The sequence below is a fragment of the Larus michahellis genome, chromosome 16 (genome assembly GCF_964199755.1).
Source record: "Larus michahellis chromosome 16, bLarMic1.1, whole genome shotgun sequence".
NCBI classification, from domain to species: Eukaryota; Metazoa; Chordata; class Aves; order Charadriiformes; family Laridae; genus Larus; species Larus michahellis.
In genome coordinates, this window is record NC_133911.1 from 6,975,305 (window position 1) to 6,996,119 (window position 20,815).

At 38.7% G+C, this 20,815-nt stretch overlaps 1 protein-coding gene across 10 annotated transcripts in view; it reads left to right on the forward strand.

The window, feature by feature from the left end:
• PRDM2 (PR/SET domain 2) overlaps positions 1-20,815 on the forward strand; it is a 72,154-nt gene that overhangs the window by 24,560 nt on the left and 26,779 nt on the right. For 5 of the 10 annotated variants that reach the window (XM_074560767.1, XM_074560769.1, XM_074560770.1 and 2 more), the window contains one exon: positions 3,266-3,392. In XM_074560767.1, coding sequence (XP_074416868.1) covers positions 3,266-3,392 — 127 coding nt within the window. Of the gene's footprint in view, positions 1-3,265; positions 3,393-4,015; positions 4,032-8,694; positions 9,363-20,314; positions 20,374-20,815 lie in introns of those variants that run through there. The other 5 variants (XM_074560773.1, XM_074560772.1, XM_074560776.1 and 2 more) reach the window with 3 other exon arrangements.

Consider the following 20,815-nt stretch of genomic DNA (forward strand, 5'->3'; position numbering starts at 1 on the left):
TTACAAAATATCGTTGCTTATATGTCTGCTTTTTATTTAAAGGTTTGGTTTTGTCTCACATTCTGTATCAGAGATGATGTTTTCTCATAGGGTCTGTATCAGCCTTAGATTCACATCACACCTTACTGACAACCGAGGCAAAAGAAAGCATGTAATAAATAACATCTTAAATGTCCTTCTCTTCATATAACGTGTTATGGTGCATACACTGCCAGTTCAAAACTGTTGTAAATTTACCGGCCCAGGTATGTGCGCATAGTTCCTTCCTGATCTTTATCATGATTCATAAATTTAGGGGAATTCCATTTAGTGATAAATAAACAGCGCAGTCTTTACTTACCCCCAAAAGAGAATTCGAGTGGCTTCTATGTCATTTTGTTCTGCTTTACCTTGAAGCATTTAAAGTGTTGTCAGAGCTATTTATTTCTTTCCCAAGGTTTCTTCAGCTTTTTGTGGGTTTCTAATTTGTAAGTTAAACAGGCTGATTTCCAAGCTTCATGGCTAAGATAAGCAAAGCCCAAATTTGCATGGTGTAAACGAACCCCAAAACTGCACAGAGCTTTAACTTCCCTGTTCTGGGCTGTAAATGAATAGTAATAGGATAGAATTTTTAAGTGAGTACAAGCAAATATTTTTCTCTTCCATCTCCTCGTCATCTTTATTGAAGGACTGAGGATCTTTGTCGGCTGCTTTGCATATGCTTTCCCCAGGATGCATATGTGAGAGTTGTGAGCTTTCGTTGAAAGACTCATTGTGGGGTTTCAGAAGTTCTTCCTGCCTCTCCTAATGAAACGAGCCAGTTGAATAGTGTTAATTCTGCACATGGTACAGGACGTTGTAATTCTTGAAGAAGTAAAATGGCAGTGAAAACTCAGTTTCGAAAAGTCTTCTAAGTAAGCTGGGCTGTGAAACTGTCCTTGATTAAGGTGAAATGAATTTGTTTATGGAAGAATGTTTTGTCAAACAGGTTTATGAATACCTCAAGAACCTCCTTGTTACACAGGAATGCCATGTAACACAGGGCTGCGCAGTGTGAAAAACGCACAAAGTACCACACCAGCTGTCCACCGGGGTTACGCTGGGGGCGATAAGGCCACATCTAGGCACAAAAGGACAATATCACAGTAAAATGCAGTGTCTGTGGTGAAAAATAAATAATAAGGTCAGACAGGCACTTGCTTATCTCAGTCTGTACAAGACACATCGCCATGCTTGTACGTGTACAGGGAGTCGAACTCTAGACAATCTGTGCTATCTCTAGAATATAACTTATTAGGATATTACTCTTGGAAATAACAAATTTTGAAATCACTTTAAACTTTTTGAGCAGAAAATACTCAAGATTAAGGAATTCTCAGTGTTGCAACAGAAAGCAGGTGGGAGTTGCTAACCTAATGAGCCTTTCCAGAATTCATACCTCTTTTAACTAGGTTATCCCCACCTGACACCGCGACACACACAACGAGCTGGGGGTGACAGTTTGGGGGAGGTTGGTTGTTAGAGTTATTAGAGGATGTCTTTGGTAAGAGATGGCCGTGTGTTCTCTGGTGTGGAAGTGGCACTTGGTCAGTGCAGTCCCTTTCTAGCTCATATTGCTAACGAGGGAGCTGGGTTAATTGTCTGGGTTTGACACTGCACCTCGTCTTAGAAGTACAAGGTTGGAGGGCTTCGTTTGGATTCTAGAGTAGTCACACCAAAACTTAAATTCATCAAGTTGAAAGTTAGTTCCAGCCGAGCAGCTAACAAATGACACGCTCGTTATCACCCTGTGTTTGCACTGCCTACCATTTTTGCTAGCTCTTTTTTTCTGAGTTTGTGTATTTGTTAGATGGTGAGTTGTTTGCATCAGACAACTCTTCGTTATTCCGTGCTGCTAAACAGCTGGAAAATGGGACTGTGCCCACAGGTTCACCGCTGTTTATTCTGTCAGGCCTCTGGGACTGTTAAAGGAGCCAAACCGTAGGCTTTGCTTATGTTATAATTTAAACACCTAACATAGTTGCTGGGATCTTGCCTCTCTTGTTATTCCGGTGTCTGGGGGTATGAAGATAACCATCACCTTCATCAAGTGCTGGGAGACCCACTGAAAAAAGAAAAAAAAGTGCTGTAGAAGAAACAAATATTACTATTGTTCTTGATATAAAAATTCCCTTGGGCTTCAGACTTGAAATAATAGTGTAAGGATACCCTTTGCTGTAATGACTCTAAAAATAGTATTTTATCTCTCCAAGCCCAGTGGTCATTAAGCCCTGGACAGAGGGGGCTGTAGTTAAGGTAAAGGCATTTAAGTTGATTTTTTTTTCTTGGTTTTGGGTACAGTGCTTCAGGAAATGGAGAGAGAATGATGAAGGTTTTAAAAAAAAAAAAAAAAAAAAAAAAAAAAAAAATAGATACAAATACGTCTTTAGTCTGCAAACTTGGAGTACTAGCTTGAATCTGGTAATGTTTTAACCAGAGAAACCAGTATCGATCCCTTTGGTGATGGTGCTGGGAATGGGAGTAGTAATTGCGGTGATGCCAGCTTGCCTAATTTGCTCTTCCCTGTGCATTTTTTGATTGGATAAAAAAAATAGAAATCATAAGTTTGGAATTGCAACAAATCTTTCATTGTGGCGATTAAGTGGGTCTGTTAAACGTGCAGTAACTCTCAGTTTTCCTCTGTATTCTCTTTAACTCACTGCCACAGTCTTTTCCCGCATCTTTAGATTTTGTTCCAAATTCCAGCTTTAGTGGGTGACTGAACACTTGTACTCCTTTAGTGCCCTGTGGAAGGTAGGTGCGCCTGGGTCCAGCAACGCTGCTGGGAAAGAGTTACCAGAATTAGTGTAAATAGTTGAAAAAAAAAATTAAAGTGTAAACATAAAGTGTAAATCGCTGGTAACGAACACCAGGGACTCGATTGCTGCCAGTTCAGCCTGCGTGGATTTAACTCGATGTCACGATTGGAGACAAATCTAAATTTGGGAAGTTTCAAATTTATTTAATAATTGTGTGTTATTGCGTAATTAATTAGGGATACTGGCGGGAAAGGCGGGGGGGAGCAGCTCGGCGCTGCGCGCCCTCCGGCCGGCAGGGGGCGTTGCCGGAGGCGCCCTTGGCGCGCGGGGCGCCGCGGGCGGCGCGAGCCACCGCCGCCTTCGGCGCCGCCGCGGCCGCTCCCCCCCCCCCACCCCGCCCGCCATTGGGCCCCCCCCGCCGCCCCGCGGCCCGCCGCCAACAAGCCGCCGCCTGATTGGCTCCGCGCCTCTCTCTTCTCTCCCGGCAGCCAATCGCGCCCGGCGAGGAGCTGTTGGTGTGGTACAATGGGGAGGACGACCCGGAGATAGCCGCCGCTATTGAGGAAGAGCGAGCCAGCGCCCGCAGCCGGCGGCACTCCCCGAAAGCCAAGAAAGGTAAGGGCCCTCCGCGGCCCCCCGGGCCTCTCCGCCTGGCAGGGCGGCGGGGGAGAGCGGGGCGACCCGCCAACTTCTGCCGGGTGGGCGGCGGCGGCCGCCGTGACCTTCTCCGGAGGGAGGGAGGGCCGGGGGGCGGCGAGGCGAGGCATGGAACTTGTGGCGTCTGCCGGACCGGGCTGGAAAAGTTGGCCGGGGCGGCGTGAGAGGCGCCGGGCGCCTTCGCCGCAGCGGCGGGGAGGGAAAATGTCTGCGCGGGTGCGGGAAGGCCCTGGCGAGGGGCCGGGGCGGCCTCCCGCGGACCAGAAAGTTTGTGTGCGGGGGGGGGGGGGTGGTGGGTGGCGGCCGAATTATTTTCGGGCAGTGCTAACAAGTGGAGTGTCGCCCAGGAACGGGCTTCTGTGAGGCGCAGCGGTGGGTTTTTTTTACTCTAGCCGAGCGCTGGTGCGAGTGGAAAATTAAGGCTTTGTTATTTTCTGCGGTTTTTAATTTCTCGTTATTTTTAGGGTACTGGTGATCTCGTTGCTCGTGAAATTTTGCAAGCAGCGTGAAGGGACTACTTTTGGCTGACTTTGGCAGAGGAGGAAGGATGGGAGAAGAATTGCGGGGGGGTACACACGTTAGTCTTTACGTAAATACGTATGTCAAACCAGACATCCTTTATTTTTTCCATGATTAATTCAGCAGCAATATTTTTTTAGAGTGCATGTGTCTCCACGGATGGCCTTATATAACTGACATTTTGACTGCCGTTTTAGGCCAAAATCGCAATAAAAGCTGTCACTCACAGGGAGTAAATATAAAAAGGAAGTATTTACAGTTGTACCGCGAGGGTATCGATTCCTCTTGTAGGTGAATATGTATATTTTGTAATTCTCTGAAGGTGACAAGTGAACCAAAGAAGGAAAGGAGATATTTTAAATGGCATTATTGTGAAATTTTTTACCTTAAAATTTAGGGCCTGATCTTACTTGTAGCACAGTTGACTGTGGAACTCACAAACTCAAATATGTAGGAGAACAATTATTATATAATTATTTTCTTTTAATTTTACAGGGGGCTGGGAGAAAGAAGTGGTGCAACACAATTAGTTATTCTTTTGAACAGTAATTCATAGGTTAAGCTAATAGAAACTGAAATTCAAGCACTTATTTTTATTTTGCTGCCTGTAATGAAAAGCATATTTAGCACATAAATAAGTAACGCTTTGTAAATTAGAGGCTGTATTATGCTTTTTCCTAAATGTGCATTATCTTAGCAAATAGAATTTGTGTGCCTGTGATTTACCTGAAAGGCTAGAAAAACAACTTGAAAAAATTTGATTATATTATAAATCAGAAAAGCCAGACAGAATAATTTCTAAGATAATTTTTCATGGCATAGAAGTTTAATTTACATTCAAAAAGTTATAGATAAAAATATCAGTAAACTAATTTGGTGGTAAAGGGTTTTGGGTTTGTGCTGTTTTGTATGTTTAAAGTTTTAACAGCTATGGGTTTTACAGATTTCAGACTGTCGTAATTAGGAACAATAGGTCTTTTAAAAACATAAACTTCTTATCAAGGCTCACAAACATTAAAAAGAAGAAAAAAAAAAAACAAAAACCAACCCCATACACAATATAGATGAAGCATTTGATGATACCCAGGAATAATTTATCTATGGAATTATACTCTTGTGTCATGAAGCAGAAAGACCAAATTCTGAGTATTTAGTTGCTTTGAATTGTTATGATTAAAGTTGCAGCATCTATGCTGTAAAAGATAAGGCAGTTGAAAGTATTTGCTTTATTCTTTTCTAATACATGCACATTTTGAAATTGTCTAGTTCTGTTTTTAGTAGGTTCCATTGGAATTACTTTTACTCCTCTACTAGTCTCAGTTATATTAGCATTTGTAGTAACATTACTTGTTAATATTTGCAGTTCACTGCAATTTTCTTATAAGAAACATAATATTTTCCTACTGATTTGATAGCAGTCGCTGCAGTTAAGATTCCAAAATGGTTTATACTGGTATCCCTTCTTTTGCAGATTCAGCTGTATCTCTTGGATTTGGAAGTTTCTTAGCCCTGGGGTTGAGGTTTTATGGGATAATAAAGGAACATGAGCAGGGTCAAAAAGTAATTAAAAAAGAACAAAACCAACAACATAAAAAATTCTAACTATATGATAAAGAGGGCTTGACAGGAGAAAGATGTTGTGACTTAGCTTTATGCATGTGAAAAATTGCAAGTCAGTACGAGGTAATCTTTTAGATTAAACACCAATTATTGAAACTTGCTAGAGTAGTGTCTCTGGAGGGTTGTGAAATTTGCATTTATTAGCTACGTAAACAGATCATTTAATTCTTTTTTTTTTTTTATAAACTTTATTTTGGCCTGTGTTGCCGGTTGTCGTCTTACACGTTGAGGAGAAAATAGAACTAAGAACTGCCAAGTTTAAACAACTGTGAATGAGTGTGTCCTTTAGAAACACATTTTCCAGAAAAGGAAACTGACAGTTTAATACCTTAGAAATGACTAGACAAGACCTTATTTGAGAGGTGTATTAAATAGCTCATAATTCTGTATTCAGTAAAACAAATATCCTTTTGAATTTCTAGTGCATCTTAGGCCTCGTCCTTAGACAGTTAAGATATCTATCACTTGACAAATAGTCTTGTTTCTGCAATTTATTTAATGAACTCTGATTATATCAGAAAAGGTGATCATTCCACAAGTATTAAAAATGTGATGTTTTGCCTAATAAATCAAGACTTTCATTATTGTAAAACTTTTCATATTGCAGTAGGAATGCTCTTTATTTCTCAGTAAATCCTCACACGTTGTCAATTCAGACTGTTTTACCATAAGAGGTAGGCCTTACTAAATTTGTAAAGTTGGGATGGCATTTAAGAATCAGCAGCTGACCAAGCGTAGGGTAGACATAAAGTACAAATTTAACTGTTTTCCTTGACCTTGATCTGACCTCTGTTTGCAAGTGATTACTGACACAAGGTTCATAATCTCCTTTAGAGCATATTTAGGATGGCACCTGGCATTCTCCGCAATGTACAGTCTTCTCTAACGTGTTTGCAGAAGGTGGGATCTTGGTTAAGCCTCAGTCGTGTTTCTCAAAATTTGCCTGCTCTTTACTTACGCGACTTCTTCAGCAGTTCAACATCTTGCATATTTTTGTTCATGTAGTCTGCATTCAAAATACTTTACATCTCCCAGGTGTTAATGTTCAGTAGTTACTGCCTGGCCTGGTGATAGGTTTTCATAGCTGGAGTAAATCCTTACATCTTTCTTCTGCCGTGCACAACAGCTTAGGAGTCCTTAAGGAAAAAGAGGCAGTTCTTACTAATTTATTTTTATGCATCGAAACATTGTGTGTTGTTGCTAAGGTGATGAGCACATTTGAGATCTAGAAAGAAGTTTAGCAGGATAAAAGGGTATGGGGGGGTTGGGAAATACAACCCCAAAAAAAGAAAACAACTTATTGAACTTGGGTAGCATCAAAGGTTTTTGTCAGAGCCAAGCCCTGTTTTCTGTGACATGATTACTACATGGTTAAGAGCCAGCAGCTGCTGGTCAATAACAAGCAGAAAAATGATCTAATACATTCTTTGCTGCTTTTTCATTTTCTGAAATTTCATTTATTTGTTAAGCATTTATCATGTGCTTCTCCCAAGTTGTAGTTAATATGCTTCTGTTCTGCCTGCCAGGCTTGTTGGAAAATTCATTCAAATCAAATGCATTAGCACAAGATTTTTCATTAATTCCCTTTCTAAAAAAAAAAGAGAGAACAGCTTGGCTTTCCCTTTACAGTTGAATTCATGTGTCCATTAAAGGAGTAGTGTGGACATCTTTTTCTCTCATCAGGGCATTTCTTCCTTTATATTTGACAGTAGTAATATGTAGCAGTAGTAGTAAGCGGTAGTATCGAAGATGAGTGTTTCCGTCAAGAAGAACACTTATAGAGTCTCTGGCTTCAGACTCGGTCTTCCTTTCAAAAGTAACTTTTCACTAACTGAATAAAAGTATTTTTTAAAAAAAAAAAAGTGATCATACATAAAAATATCCAGTGGTTTTTATCAGGCTATAATCTGCTTTAAGGTGCTAAGTAGGCTCCAAAGTGTAATCAAAGAATGCTAAAATCATCTAGGCAGTTTCTGTCATCGATTACGTGGCAGATCAAAAGTTTGTTCTCAGAGGAAGAAAGATACTGATGTTACGCAGTTTGCGCTGCTACATGCTTGTGAGTAACAAATTTTAAAAAAGTGGGGGGGGGAAGAGGGCAATGTTTTACTTCTGTGCTTATTTATATCTCTCTGGTAGTGGTTCCACGCTGTGCTGTTCAGCTGTATTTGTGTCTTAGCTGTGTTCCACTAGCACTTTATCTAGGCAACAAACCCCAGTGGCATAATTCGTACTATTGTCTGGAATGAATGCTGCATGTTCTTCTTTCATATCCCTCTCTGTACAAAGTCAGGCTGTCAAGAGGGGGGGAAAAAAGAGTCTGTAATTTCATTTTGCCAAAAGGACATGCTGCATAAGGCAACTTGAGTTGTCTGTCATGAAATGAAATGACCTCTTAAAAAAACTCACTTGTGTTGCCTCTTAAAATAGAGTCCTCTATTGTCGTGCAGGCAAAACACCTGAATTGGGTTCATCTGTGTCTTGGACAGACCCTGGTGATTTTTTTTTATTGTAGTATAGTTTTAAAGTCTCAAACCATTGCTAATAAATCTTTTAAAACTTTACTACCTTAAATGGCTCTACTGCGATTGTAATGTTGCTATTTCTCATAGTTCTTATCAGATTTCAGGGAGAGCGTGAACTGTAGGGTAACTCTTAGTAAATAAGTCACAGAAATAGTGTGAAATTAAGGTGGGTGAATTATGACTCAATTATCGTATGTTATAAATAATTATGCCTTATTTTATATTAGTCTGAATACAAAGCGCAACTTCATGCTTTTGCTTCATAGATTCTAGCTAAATGCTGTCATAATAAGTTACACTGGATTCTCTTTTGCTTGTAAGCGTGACTTGCTGAAACAGTGTCAAATTGCTGCTGCAGAAAAGGGACATGTGAAGATGAAATAAGCAGGTTAAACTGTGTGATGGTAGAAATCCTTGCGGTTTTTTGTTAATACTTTCATAGGCATTCTCAGTTCCAAATAATTAGCTGTACTTGAGAGTCAGGTAAATGTCCATCCTGCTTACAAAAGGTAGGCCTTGAATTGCCATCTGGATGTCATCACAAATCACGACCAAACGATGCCCTGATTGTCTGTTTTTTAAGTTACATGAATTTATTAGGCTTGTACTTGGAATAAGTTTAAAAGTTTATTTCCAAACAGAAAAGAGCTTGTGAGAAAAATGATTGTGTATTAATTGGAGTGTAGTTTATAGACAAACGTTAAAGTTCTGTAAGTTGTACATTTGTAGTAAGGATAACATGAAATGATATTCTTATCTAAGCTCTATTTCCAGTAGATGTGATGAAAAACTTAGGAACTCAAGGCTTCAAAATTTCCTAGCCAATGACTGGGAAAAGACAAGGGAGGAAGGAGAAGGTCAACAAGATCATTTGGAACAAAACCTTGAAACGAAGTTTACTTTGATTTCCCAGAATCACACTGATTTACAAGAAGAATTCTATAACTCCAGTTAAAAAGCAGCGTTTGGGATGTCAAGGGAACTGTATCTCTCACGGCAGCTTCTATATGGTGACAATCTAGTATATTTGAGGTCTTCTAACCAGGGGAAATTTTCTTTTATCCCTCATAAATGGGGCCCCTTGAATAGGAGACTTGTATTGCTTTAAATTCCCATCTTCCCTTCTACAGCAACGCCCCCAGTTCCTATGATAGCTGCTGCTCTGAGCTTTCCTGAACAGCACAGTGAAATTGGTATGATTCATTCCAGCCTTGCTCCTGCCTACAGGTTTAAGAGTAGGAGAAGATAAGCCTTCATTTCAGAGGTAAAGGAATAAATTATCTGTACCTTAAAAAATTAAATATTTCGGCACTAAATTGCATGTATTGACTCCTTAAACTCCATATTTTTGAGTATAAACTTTTGGAAATATGAGGCCTTAGCATATTCGGGTATTTCCTAAGTTCTTAAACATGAGTGGTTTTGCTTTAGTCTCAGGTTGTATCATATTTATGTGAACGTTGGGAAACTTGTTTACTTATGTGCTGTAATTACAAGGTTAGGGAAAGCTGTAAGGTTTGTTTCATCTTAAGAAGTCTCAGATGTACTATTGTGTATACACTTCTTCTGAAAGTTTTCCGTGTGTGCAGCTGGGAATGGCCATCCACAGGCAGCAGTGGTGTGCTCCCTGGGCAGTGTGGGACTGGCTGTTATGGCGTATCAGGGTATGGACTGGTACGAACTGGTACATGTTTGTAGTGCGGCAGTCCTCAGTTTGTCTAGACGAGCATCTGACTGGTGATGCCACTAAGAAAGCAGAACTTCTTATAAGAAGAATTCAGCAAAGGGCCTGAAGGTGATCAGGAATGTGGCGTGAGGACTCAGTGCTAGAGTCCCCGACGTCAGAAGGACGTGGTCCTGTTGGAACGGGGCCAGCGAAGGCCACGGAGATGCTGCGAGGGCTGGAGCCCCTCTGCTGTGAGGACAGGCTGAGAGAGCTGGGGCGGTTCAGCCTGGAGAAGAGAAGGCTCTGGGGCGACCTTGGAGCCCCTTCCAGTCCCTAAAGAGGCTCCAGGAAAGCTGGGGAGGGACTCTGGAGCAGGGAGGGGAGCCATGGGACGAGGGGGAATGGTTTTAAACTGGAAGAGGGGAGATTGAGATGAGATCTGGGGAAGAAATTCTTTGCTGTGAGGGTGGTGAGCCCCTGGCCCAGGTTGCCCAGAGCAGGTGTGGCTGCCCCATCCCTGGAGGGGTTCAAGGCCAGGTTGGACGGGGCTTGGAGCAACCTGGGCTGGTGGGAGGTGTCCCTGCCCAGGGCAGGGGGTGGCACTGGGTGGGCTTTAAGGTCCCTTCCCACCCAAACCATTCTGTGATTCTCTGATTTTCAGATCTTTGTTAAAACAGGTACTACAAGCACCTTGCATACTCTGTTACTTTATCTCTTTTTTGTCCTTAACTTAAAATAACAATGTGGCCTTCGTGATTGTAAGAAGTTGGCATGTTTCTAGCTATTAATTTATGTCTGGTTAGAGAAAATGTATATATTTGTCTAACATAATAAAAAATTTTTCTTGGGTTATTTGTTATATTCAAATTCTAAAGTGTTCCATATTTTTCTTTTGCTTTTTCAGCCACACTTCTATACTATTTTTTCCAAGTTAAAAAAATAAAATGCAGCTAGACTACAGTTGCAGTATTTCCTAGCAAATTTGCTAATCCTGTCTTCAGTTACGTAACCTACAGTGGGAAGTGAAATAAAGCACCAGAAAGCTTTCCAGTTTTAATATTTTTTTTTTCTATTGATGACATTTAGCTTTAAAACAATGAGTGACCTGGAAGAAAAGAAGCTTGGTTTTTCACTCCTTTTTTTTTTTTTTTTTTTTTTTTTATTAAGCCGGTGTGTTTTGAAATTATTGTCCTCCTTTTTTAGGAAAATACTTTTTTAAATTTTTCTGAAAATAAATTACAAGTTACTAAGTTTCTATTAAAATACTAGTTTCCTTGCAGAAATATTTTATTGCATTAGGATTTTCTTAGAATGTTCGCTTCTGAATCACAGAACTCTTTAAGTGCTTCCGCTTTGAAGATGCAGAGAAAATTTGGTGATTACTGTTTTAGGGAAGAGCTTTGAGATAAATAGATTGGGAGGTTATGTTCAAAAGTAGGAAGGGGATGAATTGCCACAGAATAGGAGAGTAGATGCTGTTTTCCAGAGTGAAACAAGTGCTTTTCTTTTTTTATTCCGTTAAGTGACCTGTTTTGTAATTTGGAATTGACCTGTTGCTTATAGTGTATAAGCAAGCAACTCAGTGAGTTACTGACTGTCTCAGCTGTATTAAAGTGTTTGGATTTGCTGTCTTACTTAAATCTATGTGACTTTTATTCATGTTATAATCCTTTCTTAAATTCTTTTGCATGTTAAGTCCAGGTTTTACCACAGACCATTGCTCTTTCTGTGGTTTCCTTACCCTGCTGTGCAATCTCCTACTTCATTTTTTGTTTTATATTTGTAGATTTTGGCTTTTATAGTGGATACAACGTAAAGTCTATGATTGACTTTCAGTGTATTCTTATTTTATTTACCCCTAGCTTGAATCATGTCTTAATTTAGTGAAGTGTCTAAGTTGTTCTTGTAATAAGAATCTTCCATATCTCTTAATCACTTTACTGCCTTTCTCTAGGTGTTTTCTTTTTATCCTTCATCTTTTCAAAACCATGTGAACAATGTTATTCATGTTGATTCTGTATCATAAATGGTACTAAACTTTATTAGTGCTTGTTTTTATTACAATTTACCATAATTTTGCATCGGCCATTTATTTTACTTGAATTGTTTAGAGGGAACGTCTTACACCGAGGGCCTGTCTATAGATGCCCCGTGTAATTTATTAGGCAGTGATAAACAAGCATGATTAACTTAATTTCAGGTATGTTCATACAGAGTTTTGATAGCTGCTTTTTGGTGTGAAGAGATGCAGAGTCCATTTGTGTATGTGGCCGAGAGCTGTTTTCTTTAATTGTGAGTTCTCCTTGCTTTGTAAGGCAGTTTGTGTTTGTAAAGTTTCCGTGAAGATTCTCGTGTTGCTGGATTATGAAACTGCAAAATACCAAAGTAATCTTATATTCCACTTACTAAATAGTTAGTACATTTTCCAAAATGAACTAAAAAGAAAAACAGTTGTCAGACCAGAGTGTATTTAGTTTTCTTAATCTGTCAAACCTTCAGATTTATTTTGTGGTTCCTGCCAAGGGCCTTACACAGATTGACAGGAATGACTTTGTTCTGAAGAATTCTCACTGGCCTACGCTTGCTGTGTCAAGTTCCTCAAGGAAATGTTAGAGCAGTTTAAGTTTTTACTTGGGTTTAACAGTTATTGAAATAAGACTCACTGCTATTTCAACATTTGTAGCTAAGAAATTAGATAATGTCTGACCATCAGATATTCAGTAGCAAATACTTACTTACCTTTTATAAACTATTTCCCATGGACTAAGCAAGCACAGTATTTATTTGGATCACCAGTGCATGCAAGTTATTTAAGATGAAACCCTCAGAAACATTTACGAGCTTACCAGTTAATTTTGTTGTCACTTTCTGAATTCTGCAGGCGTGTTTGATAGACTATGATTAATGCTTTAGAACTTCAAAGAGGCAGTATTATTAATGCAATGATTGACGTGAAGTTTCTCTAGTGAGAGTATTAGAATAGCTGAATATCTTATCATCTTGATTATTATTACTATTATTTTGCAGTAGCAAACTGCCGTGGAAATGGGTAGTCAGCTATATAGCGGTTCTAACTTGCATTGAGAGCCAGATGCCTTGCTTGAGTCTAGTCAAATATATGAATATTGTTTTATTTGGCAGTCCATAAGAAACAATTTGATCCTTGAATGGGAAGGACCTAATGTTTCTGAAATTGACTTGATTCATATAAATTTTGGTAAATTTTCTCAAGTGTCGCCATTATTCAGAGTCAAGTCCCATGCAAACTTCTTAGTTGCTGCCAGTAAAATTGAGAACTGTCTAGGTGGTCAGCTGTGGTGTAAAGCATCTCAGCTGCAATGGTGGCTGACCTCTCTTTAGCAATAAGTTTGTATCAGAATGTTAAAATACACACCTGTGCCATAGAGTCATACTCTTAAAAGGAAACCTGTGTGGTACCACTGGCAAATATTAGAGTTACCTTGGGCTTTTACCAAGGAGTAGGTCATACTAAGTTTCAGTGAGTTGAGTGAAAAACTGCCTTCCTGCAGAGTGTTCCATTTCGAGGTGCAGGTGAAGAGCAAAGAGTTGCAGATCTTACGGACCCTTGTTAGGGATTGCAAAAGCGAAGTGGACTTTGTGCAGAAACTTTGCTCATTGCTACCAAATCCTTAACTGTTAAGTGTCAGCCTCCGGTCTCTCGTATGCCAGAGCTGCTGTTTCTGGTTCCTTGCCTGCAAATGGAAACGTCCAGGTTACTTTTCAGTGATGTTTTATTTTTGTATTCTGTTTTAGTTGACACTTTATGCTATGAAAAGATGTGTGCAAAAAACTTCTACAACTTTAAAGTGTAATTTGATCTAAACAGGTTAATCTTGAATGTAGCAGTTAGAGCAAAAAACAAATACATTTGTGTTCTAACTGGTATTTGTTATCACTTTATTTGAAAAATGGAGGAAGCTGCTGTTCCCTATAGTGACTTTATGAGCCTGTTGACCTTTCTTGATTTCATAAATTAGGCATATACCAATTTGGCGTTTTCTGGTTTGGAGCAGACTATAAATTTAGTAACTTTGGTTGTCGGCTCTGTTAAGATGAGTGCCAACTGTTGCCGTTGTCCTGCAGCACTGTCTGGATCCTACGTCTGTGAGAGGCTTTGCTCCTGTTTCCTCAGCGCTGGAGACTTCTGTTACAGTAAACCCAGTGCCCGGGTTAGATACAAAGGCAGTCCTGTTTCCTGGGGATTGTAGCCCTTGTACAGCTGCATTCTCCAAGTAAAGCCAGAGCCTGTGTCTGGACAGACGTTTGGATGAAGTGCATCTTTGGTCTTCCGTGCAACTGCAGCTCTTCACTAACTTTTTGAGAGTTGTGTTTGGCATGGAGATGTAAATGTACTCTTGGTAGCAGAACTTGCCAGTGGTGTATGAAGGGCACTAGCTTTTGGGTCTGCATGTGGACTCAGCAATCCTTTTTTTTTTCTTTTTTTTTTTTTCTTATTAGTATGACCACTACTGAATTTAAACATATCCACTTTGTCAAACAGAATAAAATGGCAGGTAAAGTCCTAAGTAGTTACTTTTAAAGATAACTTAGCTAAGAAAAAACCCAGATGTTTTTGATCTAAGCCCTCTCAAATGTTTAGTGATCCAAATAGGGCAATGACAAATATTTGGGTTATTTATTACAGGTAAAGGCAGACTGATCTAATAATGATTGTTTTAAGCTTTGTGGTTACAAGTAGTGATGTGAGACCTTTAATTCGCATTATCTTCCAAATGATGCTGTCAAAATGCATGTTATTTCTTAATTATCTGAGCGTTAGCTTCATTTCAGGGTCAGAAAAACATTTCAGGGAGAGCTATAGCGAATGTAGAAGCAATATTTTTCTGGATTCAAGTAAAAGCTTGTATTTGTTAAAGTGGATATTTAAGTTTTGACTAATTCTCTGTATTTAAATACAAAATTTGGATGCTCTATTTTTAACTGAATTGTACATAAAACCTGGCTAAATATAGAGAACACCAGTTATTTCTGGAAAATTTGTATGCCAGCTGGCTTTTCTTTTGCTGCTGTGTTTGTTTTAATATTTAGCAAAATAAAAGCTAATGGAATATAACTATAGAGAAGGATGTTTATCGTGTTTTCTGTAATGGCTTGGCTGTGTCAATGGTAGCTGTGGCTGGCTATCAAGTAACTTGTTAGGAATTTGCAGTGAATGGTGGGAGGCTGTGTTATTACGGAGGGCAGGAGGTAGAAATAAACAATTATGTTGAGTGATTGAGAAATTCTAGAGCAGGTCTGGTTGCATATTTGTGTACTCTGTATCGGCTGTTTTAGTTTTAGAAATACTGGCATCGAGGCAGAAGTAACATTTTTAAATCTTGTTAAGATAAAAGCTCTCTGTTTAATTATTTACACTTAATTGTTTCATCACAGCTCTTGTGTGGGTTAAAATTGCATAGAATTAAACCCTGTGGATGTTTGTTTGCCATAGTTTATAATTGTTAGGTGACATTCTGTACTACTTAAGTCATTATGGATGAGTAAGTCTTACAGTCTATAAACTTCAGACTTCCTGTGATTTATACTCAGGTTAGTCAGAAGGCGTAACATGTTAAGGAATTGAATGAGATGCTGCAAATACGGATGGTGTACTGTTGCAAACAGATAAACTACTTTTTGCCCCCCTTTCTGTTAGAGAGCGTGATGGTACAACATTTAATTTATAAAACATGAAGGAGACAACCCCAGTTTTTATGGACTGGTGTAATACCACACATTTTAGATAGGCTTCCTGCTCGTAGGACTTCTCAGCCTAAGTGGTTTTTATTATCATTATTAATTGTTTATCTGAATTTTGTGACTAGCTTCAGCTAAGCTTTTCTGGGCTCATGAAGAACTCCATGTAATGGCAATATATTCCCTTTTACTTGCTGTGGCATATCCTGTGATGCCATGCTAATATTTCTTGTACTGATTATTATATAATTTAAGAAGTTTGTGGTGAGATTTAGTAACATGATCTTCAGTGCTGTCATTACAGTGGAGACTTTGCCAAACATTTGCAGAAATTGGTGTTTTAAATAGCCCAGCTCAGAATTTTCTTATACTTTCCATGGCAACAAGTTCATCTGTTATGCAAATGTCATCTTAACAGTCTCTGTAAATGCATTGCTCTGTTTCTTTTCTGTGAAGTGGATATTTAGTGCTTGGTACAAACATATTTTAATACACATACACAGTTAAATGTATGTGCATCTGTATTCAGGTGTATTGAAATATCTTCCCAAGGCGAGACTTCATTGCAACATTTATAATCTGTTTGGAAAATGCAGTGATTGAAACGCTACCGTTTGTAAGTGAAGTGATAGTTAATGTGTAGCAATATATTTATACAACAGGTAGTTTGATATTAATAGAATTACCGTGAAGTTTGTCTTCCATGCTTATTCCGTTCCTCTTTCTCTTGCTTCCACCATGTAAGCTTGAAAGTGTCTTTTTAAGGAAGAGGAGATGCGAGTTCTGCTGGAAAAAAGTATGGAAGGACCTTTGCTCACTGCGTTTGCTTTTATTCTTGGTGTCAAGCAGGCATTTATCTCTGCTGCTGCCGTTTGTGGTCTTCAAACAATAGTAGTAGTACTGGTCATTGAGTTTCGGATTATAGCGAGGGAAAATATAAGTATATAGCTGTATGTATTATGCCTCTCCACCTTTAAGATTATTCGATATATTAGGTTTGGGCAGGTTGACAAGACAAAATTGAGATCTTTTGTAGATGTGAATTATTCTCATGGTTCTCAGAAGTTAAAATTACATTGTGTAATTTTTGTGTACTGTGAAACAGCTCTTGTCAATTTTAGTGTTTCATTTGCTTAACAATACCTAAAATTATGCCTACATAAACTAGTTGTATCTGATGACTTTATAATTGTATTGCAAGAAAAATGCCCCACCAATTATTTATAATAATGATGGATTGAGGAAAACATGGTAATAAAGGCATTTAAATGTCTTTTTCTGCACGTTTTCATACACACTTGACAGCATTATTGAAATAGGCCTCTTAATGATACTGTGTATGTAGGCATTCAGATTTAATTGACGTACCCTTTAATTAGAAGTTTATTTCAAAAATTGAGCTGTGCCTTGTATGGCTTGAATTTCGCCCATAGAATTGCTGGAATATGAATAAAAATGTGCTGCTTTTGCATCCTTTTTACACGTCTCTAATGTTGAATTTTAGAAAGATGTAGTCTTGAAAATGGAAAAGTCGGTTCATGTTGTCATACTTCATCTGTAGTTTTGAGTCAGTGAGAGAGATACCTTCCTACCTAGGGGAAGAAATTTTGTCAGAGAGTGTTAGAAGGGGTTTTGTGTGTGTGTGCGCACCAACAAGTGGGATGCATCTCTATAGCCAAACAGAAAGATGCTCCTTGTGTAGCATATCTTAAACTAACAATAAAATAAAAAAAAAGCTTTTTCTGTCTTGACTCATACCAATTCAGTCGTGGGGGGCGGGGGGAGGAGTAATCTACCACCAAAGTTGTTCTATGGTAGCACTTGAATATCTGAGCCCTGGGAGATGTCTTCTGGGGTTCTGCAGTAATTTTTCTTGCCAGCACAAGAGCCTTTCCCCCCAAAGCATTTGGTGGGCAGCAGTTTTGTATTTTGCTTTGTTTTAAGTTGGAAGCTTTTGAGTTCAAAAGATGTTCCCTCCCCAGGTAATAATGTATGTGTGTGTTCAGAAGTACACTTGAGAGTTTCAGCTAAGCTTGCTCTAATCAAGTTTCAAAGCGATATTTAAGTACAAATAGTTAAAAGGAATTTTGGTATGTTGTTAACAGTAATATTATGTAAGAAATATTGGAAGTTGATGTCATAATATTAAATTAACTTCATTTTAATAGAGCAGAATTGTTGAGGTGTCTTCTTTCAACGTTGTCATCTTTTCTATTCCTAGCCTAATATTTCCTAGCTTTGTGACATGTCCCTGCTACTTCTACTATTGCTTCCTCTTTCTCCAATAATTTGCAGTGTCACATTTTGAACGATGTAGTGGAATAACCTCACCTATCCTCGATGACTTAAAACTTTGGACAGCAATTGAAAAATGGTTTCATTACCATAGGCTATGAGATGGTGGATGCTGTGAGTCAAATATTCTTTGACGCAGTAATATGATGAAGGTGTAAGTCTGCAGTGCTTAATTTGCAGTCCCTACTGAAAAATGAATAACTATACCGTGAACCGGCAGTACATGCTTTGAAATGTGGCTATTAGCATTAAATAAAATGCTTGCAGAACCTTGTGGGTTTGAGGTCAGATTTTCAGCAAATTTTTTTTAATCCCCACGGTTATACGAATAATCCTTATATGGCATATCATACCTACCGGCTTTCCCTAAATGTCAAGGGTTCTTAGCAGTTCACAGTGATTGTAAGCAGCTCTTAACACACAGGTATGTTGCTATTTATTTACCCACGTGGTTTATGATGTGGCTTTGCTGTCTGAGCAGGTGCTGGTAGATAACAATGAAAGGGTTTGTAAACAAGATTCCACTATGTAATGAACCGTGGCTAATGGTAGAGTAAAAAACAATAAATCAAAAAGCATAGTGAAGACACTTAAAATGCTAACCCAGGAAAATGTATTAAAAGAACAGTCTTAGTATTCACATCTTCATCATGGACGTTTTGAATTCAATACCTTTTTTTTTGTGCTTAGTTATTTACTGTTTAACCAGTTCCACCTATTAAATATGTAAGGTCTTTAAGATCTATATGCTGTGACATTCACAGTTAGACAAGATTCTGAGAAGTCACTGCAACATGTTTCTGCATTTTTTCATGCTCCTTCAGCTAACACCACTTGCATTTAATTTTTTGGAGCAATTTATTCCGTTATTTTGGAGATGGCTTTTTTGTCTGTAAAAAGCATTCATTTTTTCTAGCCTGTCTTCCAGAACAAACTGGTCAGATTTTTACAGATGCTTGAAGGTTTAAGGAATTTACTTTGAAAAGCATGATATCTGCCAGTATTCTACATACAGGAACAGAGGAATTCTGGTGCACAGCAAACTGATTCCCAAGTTAAAAATCAAGTTGCATCAGTATTTGAAAATTCATTAATCAGAATAATGTGGAAATGCTCACGCATTCCTGCTGAATTTTCCGTAAGGATTTTTTAGCCTGTATATACGCTTAATCTTTATTTCATTCTCTCCAATGCCTAAATGCTGATTTTTCTTCTTTTTTTTTTGTCAATAGGAGAAAAAAATCAAAAGTTGATTTACAAAATAGTAGCAACTACTGCATGGGATTGATGCAAACTGTCACTAATTTGAACCAGTCCCAAAGGGATTTGACTAGCGAGTTTGTATTAAAACACTTAATTCACATTGTGAAACTGTGTGTTAATTGCCGTTTGTCAGAGTTTAACATGCAAATTTGTGCTTTTCCCTTTAGCCATACCATTTCAAGGTGGCTGCGCTCGTCTGTGCCTTAAGAATTCTTTCCACGTGTCGCTGAGGTAGCTTCTGCACTGTTTTCCATGACAGTTGAGATTTGGGCAGGTATCTCCCGTACTTCTAAGCACCAGCACGGATAGGGTACGGGGTAGATAAGTTGTTACTTGGTTGCAGTTAGTTGTTGACTACGAATTTCAAGGGGATACCGGAAACTCATGCCAGTAATTCTTTTCTCTTATTAACACAAGAGTTTTGGGGAGGCAAATGTGTCTCATATTTCTTGTAAGTGATCAAAACAGTGTTTGGGATCAGATGTGAGCGTCCTTCTTACCTTATGATCTTAACTGTGAACGTGTTTGGTGCTGCTAAGTGCTAACTAAGGTCATTAAAGATAATAGTATCTTGTACAATTTAGCAATATTTAATGATAGAATTCAGCTCCAAGTGTGTGGAAAGACTGTGTGTGGAAATTCCCTCCTGGCATTTGAGTATGCTTATCTCATGCCACCAGAAATAACTCCGTGGTTTTACAGCTCCATTAGTATTTTGGTTAACAGCAAAAATACGAGCACAGATAACTTTAGGTTGTTTTGAGGTGTCTTGTTTTGATCAATAAAATGAAGTATGGGCAAATAAAGATTATTTCTCTTTTAAATTCTCACTGTGTTGTCGTCTGAACTCCTCTGAAATAAGTGGGACTACAGCATAAGTATCAGCCGATTATCTGGACATCAGCAGTAGCATGAAATCTTCTGTGCCTATTGCACCGTTTGTGCTGAATGTTATACAGGTATTTTAAAGGTGTAAAGGCAGATAATGCCTGTGCTCACCTATCTACCACATAAGTGAAGGAAAGGGGAGAAAACGGAACCATATTTAAAAATTAAGTTGCAAGACAAATTGATGCATTCCTCTTTTGACCTTTGTCACTATAGACAAGTAGCTACTTTCCATCTGTTTCTTTCATTCATTTTCCTTTGCATCTTTCTTTTGCAATTCTTTTAATGCACATACGCATATATTAAGTTCTGCCCTTCATTTATTCTTTTGTCATTGTTTCCATTTCACTTTCCCTGTGTTTCATTCCTGTATCTTTCTTGTTTAGACCAAGTGGAGGATCCAGCTGGCAGTAGCAGCCATGTAGGACCCTTCAGGAACCTGATGGTAAGTGCACGTGTGTACTTATACTCAGGCTTCCACCAGGTTCTGTATTCTGAGGCATTTTCCCCTTCCTGCTGGCTTCTCTTAGTTCTTGACATCTTAAACTGTAAGAAAACTAAGGGTCAGACCTTGGGCTGCTCATTGATATCCTTTATATCAGAGTAGTAGGTTGCGTTTTTCATTGAAGATCCGAAAGTGATGCTAATCTTTCAGGTTTACGTGCATTTAAAAAGCACTGAGAACTCACGAAGGAAAGTCTATTAAAAGCTGTTAAATATCTTTGAAAGTTCCTGAACTCTAGATAGGTGAAAGCTGGGAGAGCATACCAATGAAGTATCGCTTTACTATTATATTCTTAAATTCTCTTCCTGGGCATCTGCTGTTGAACATTCAGTGCCATGAAATGGGTGCATCTGGGACAGTCATTGTCATGCTTGAATGTAGT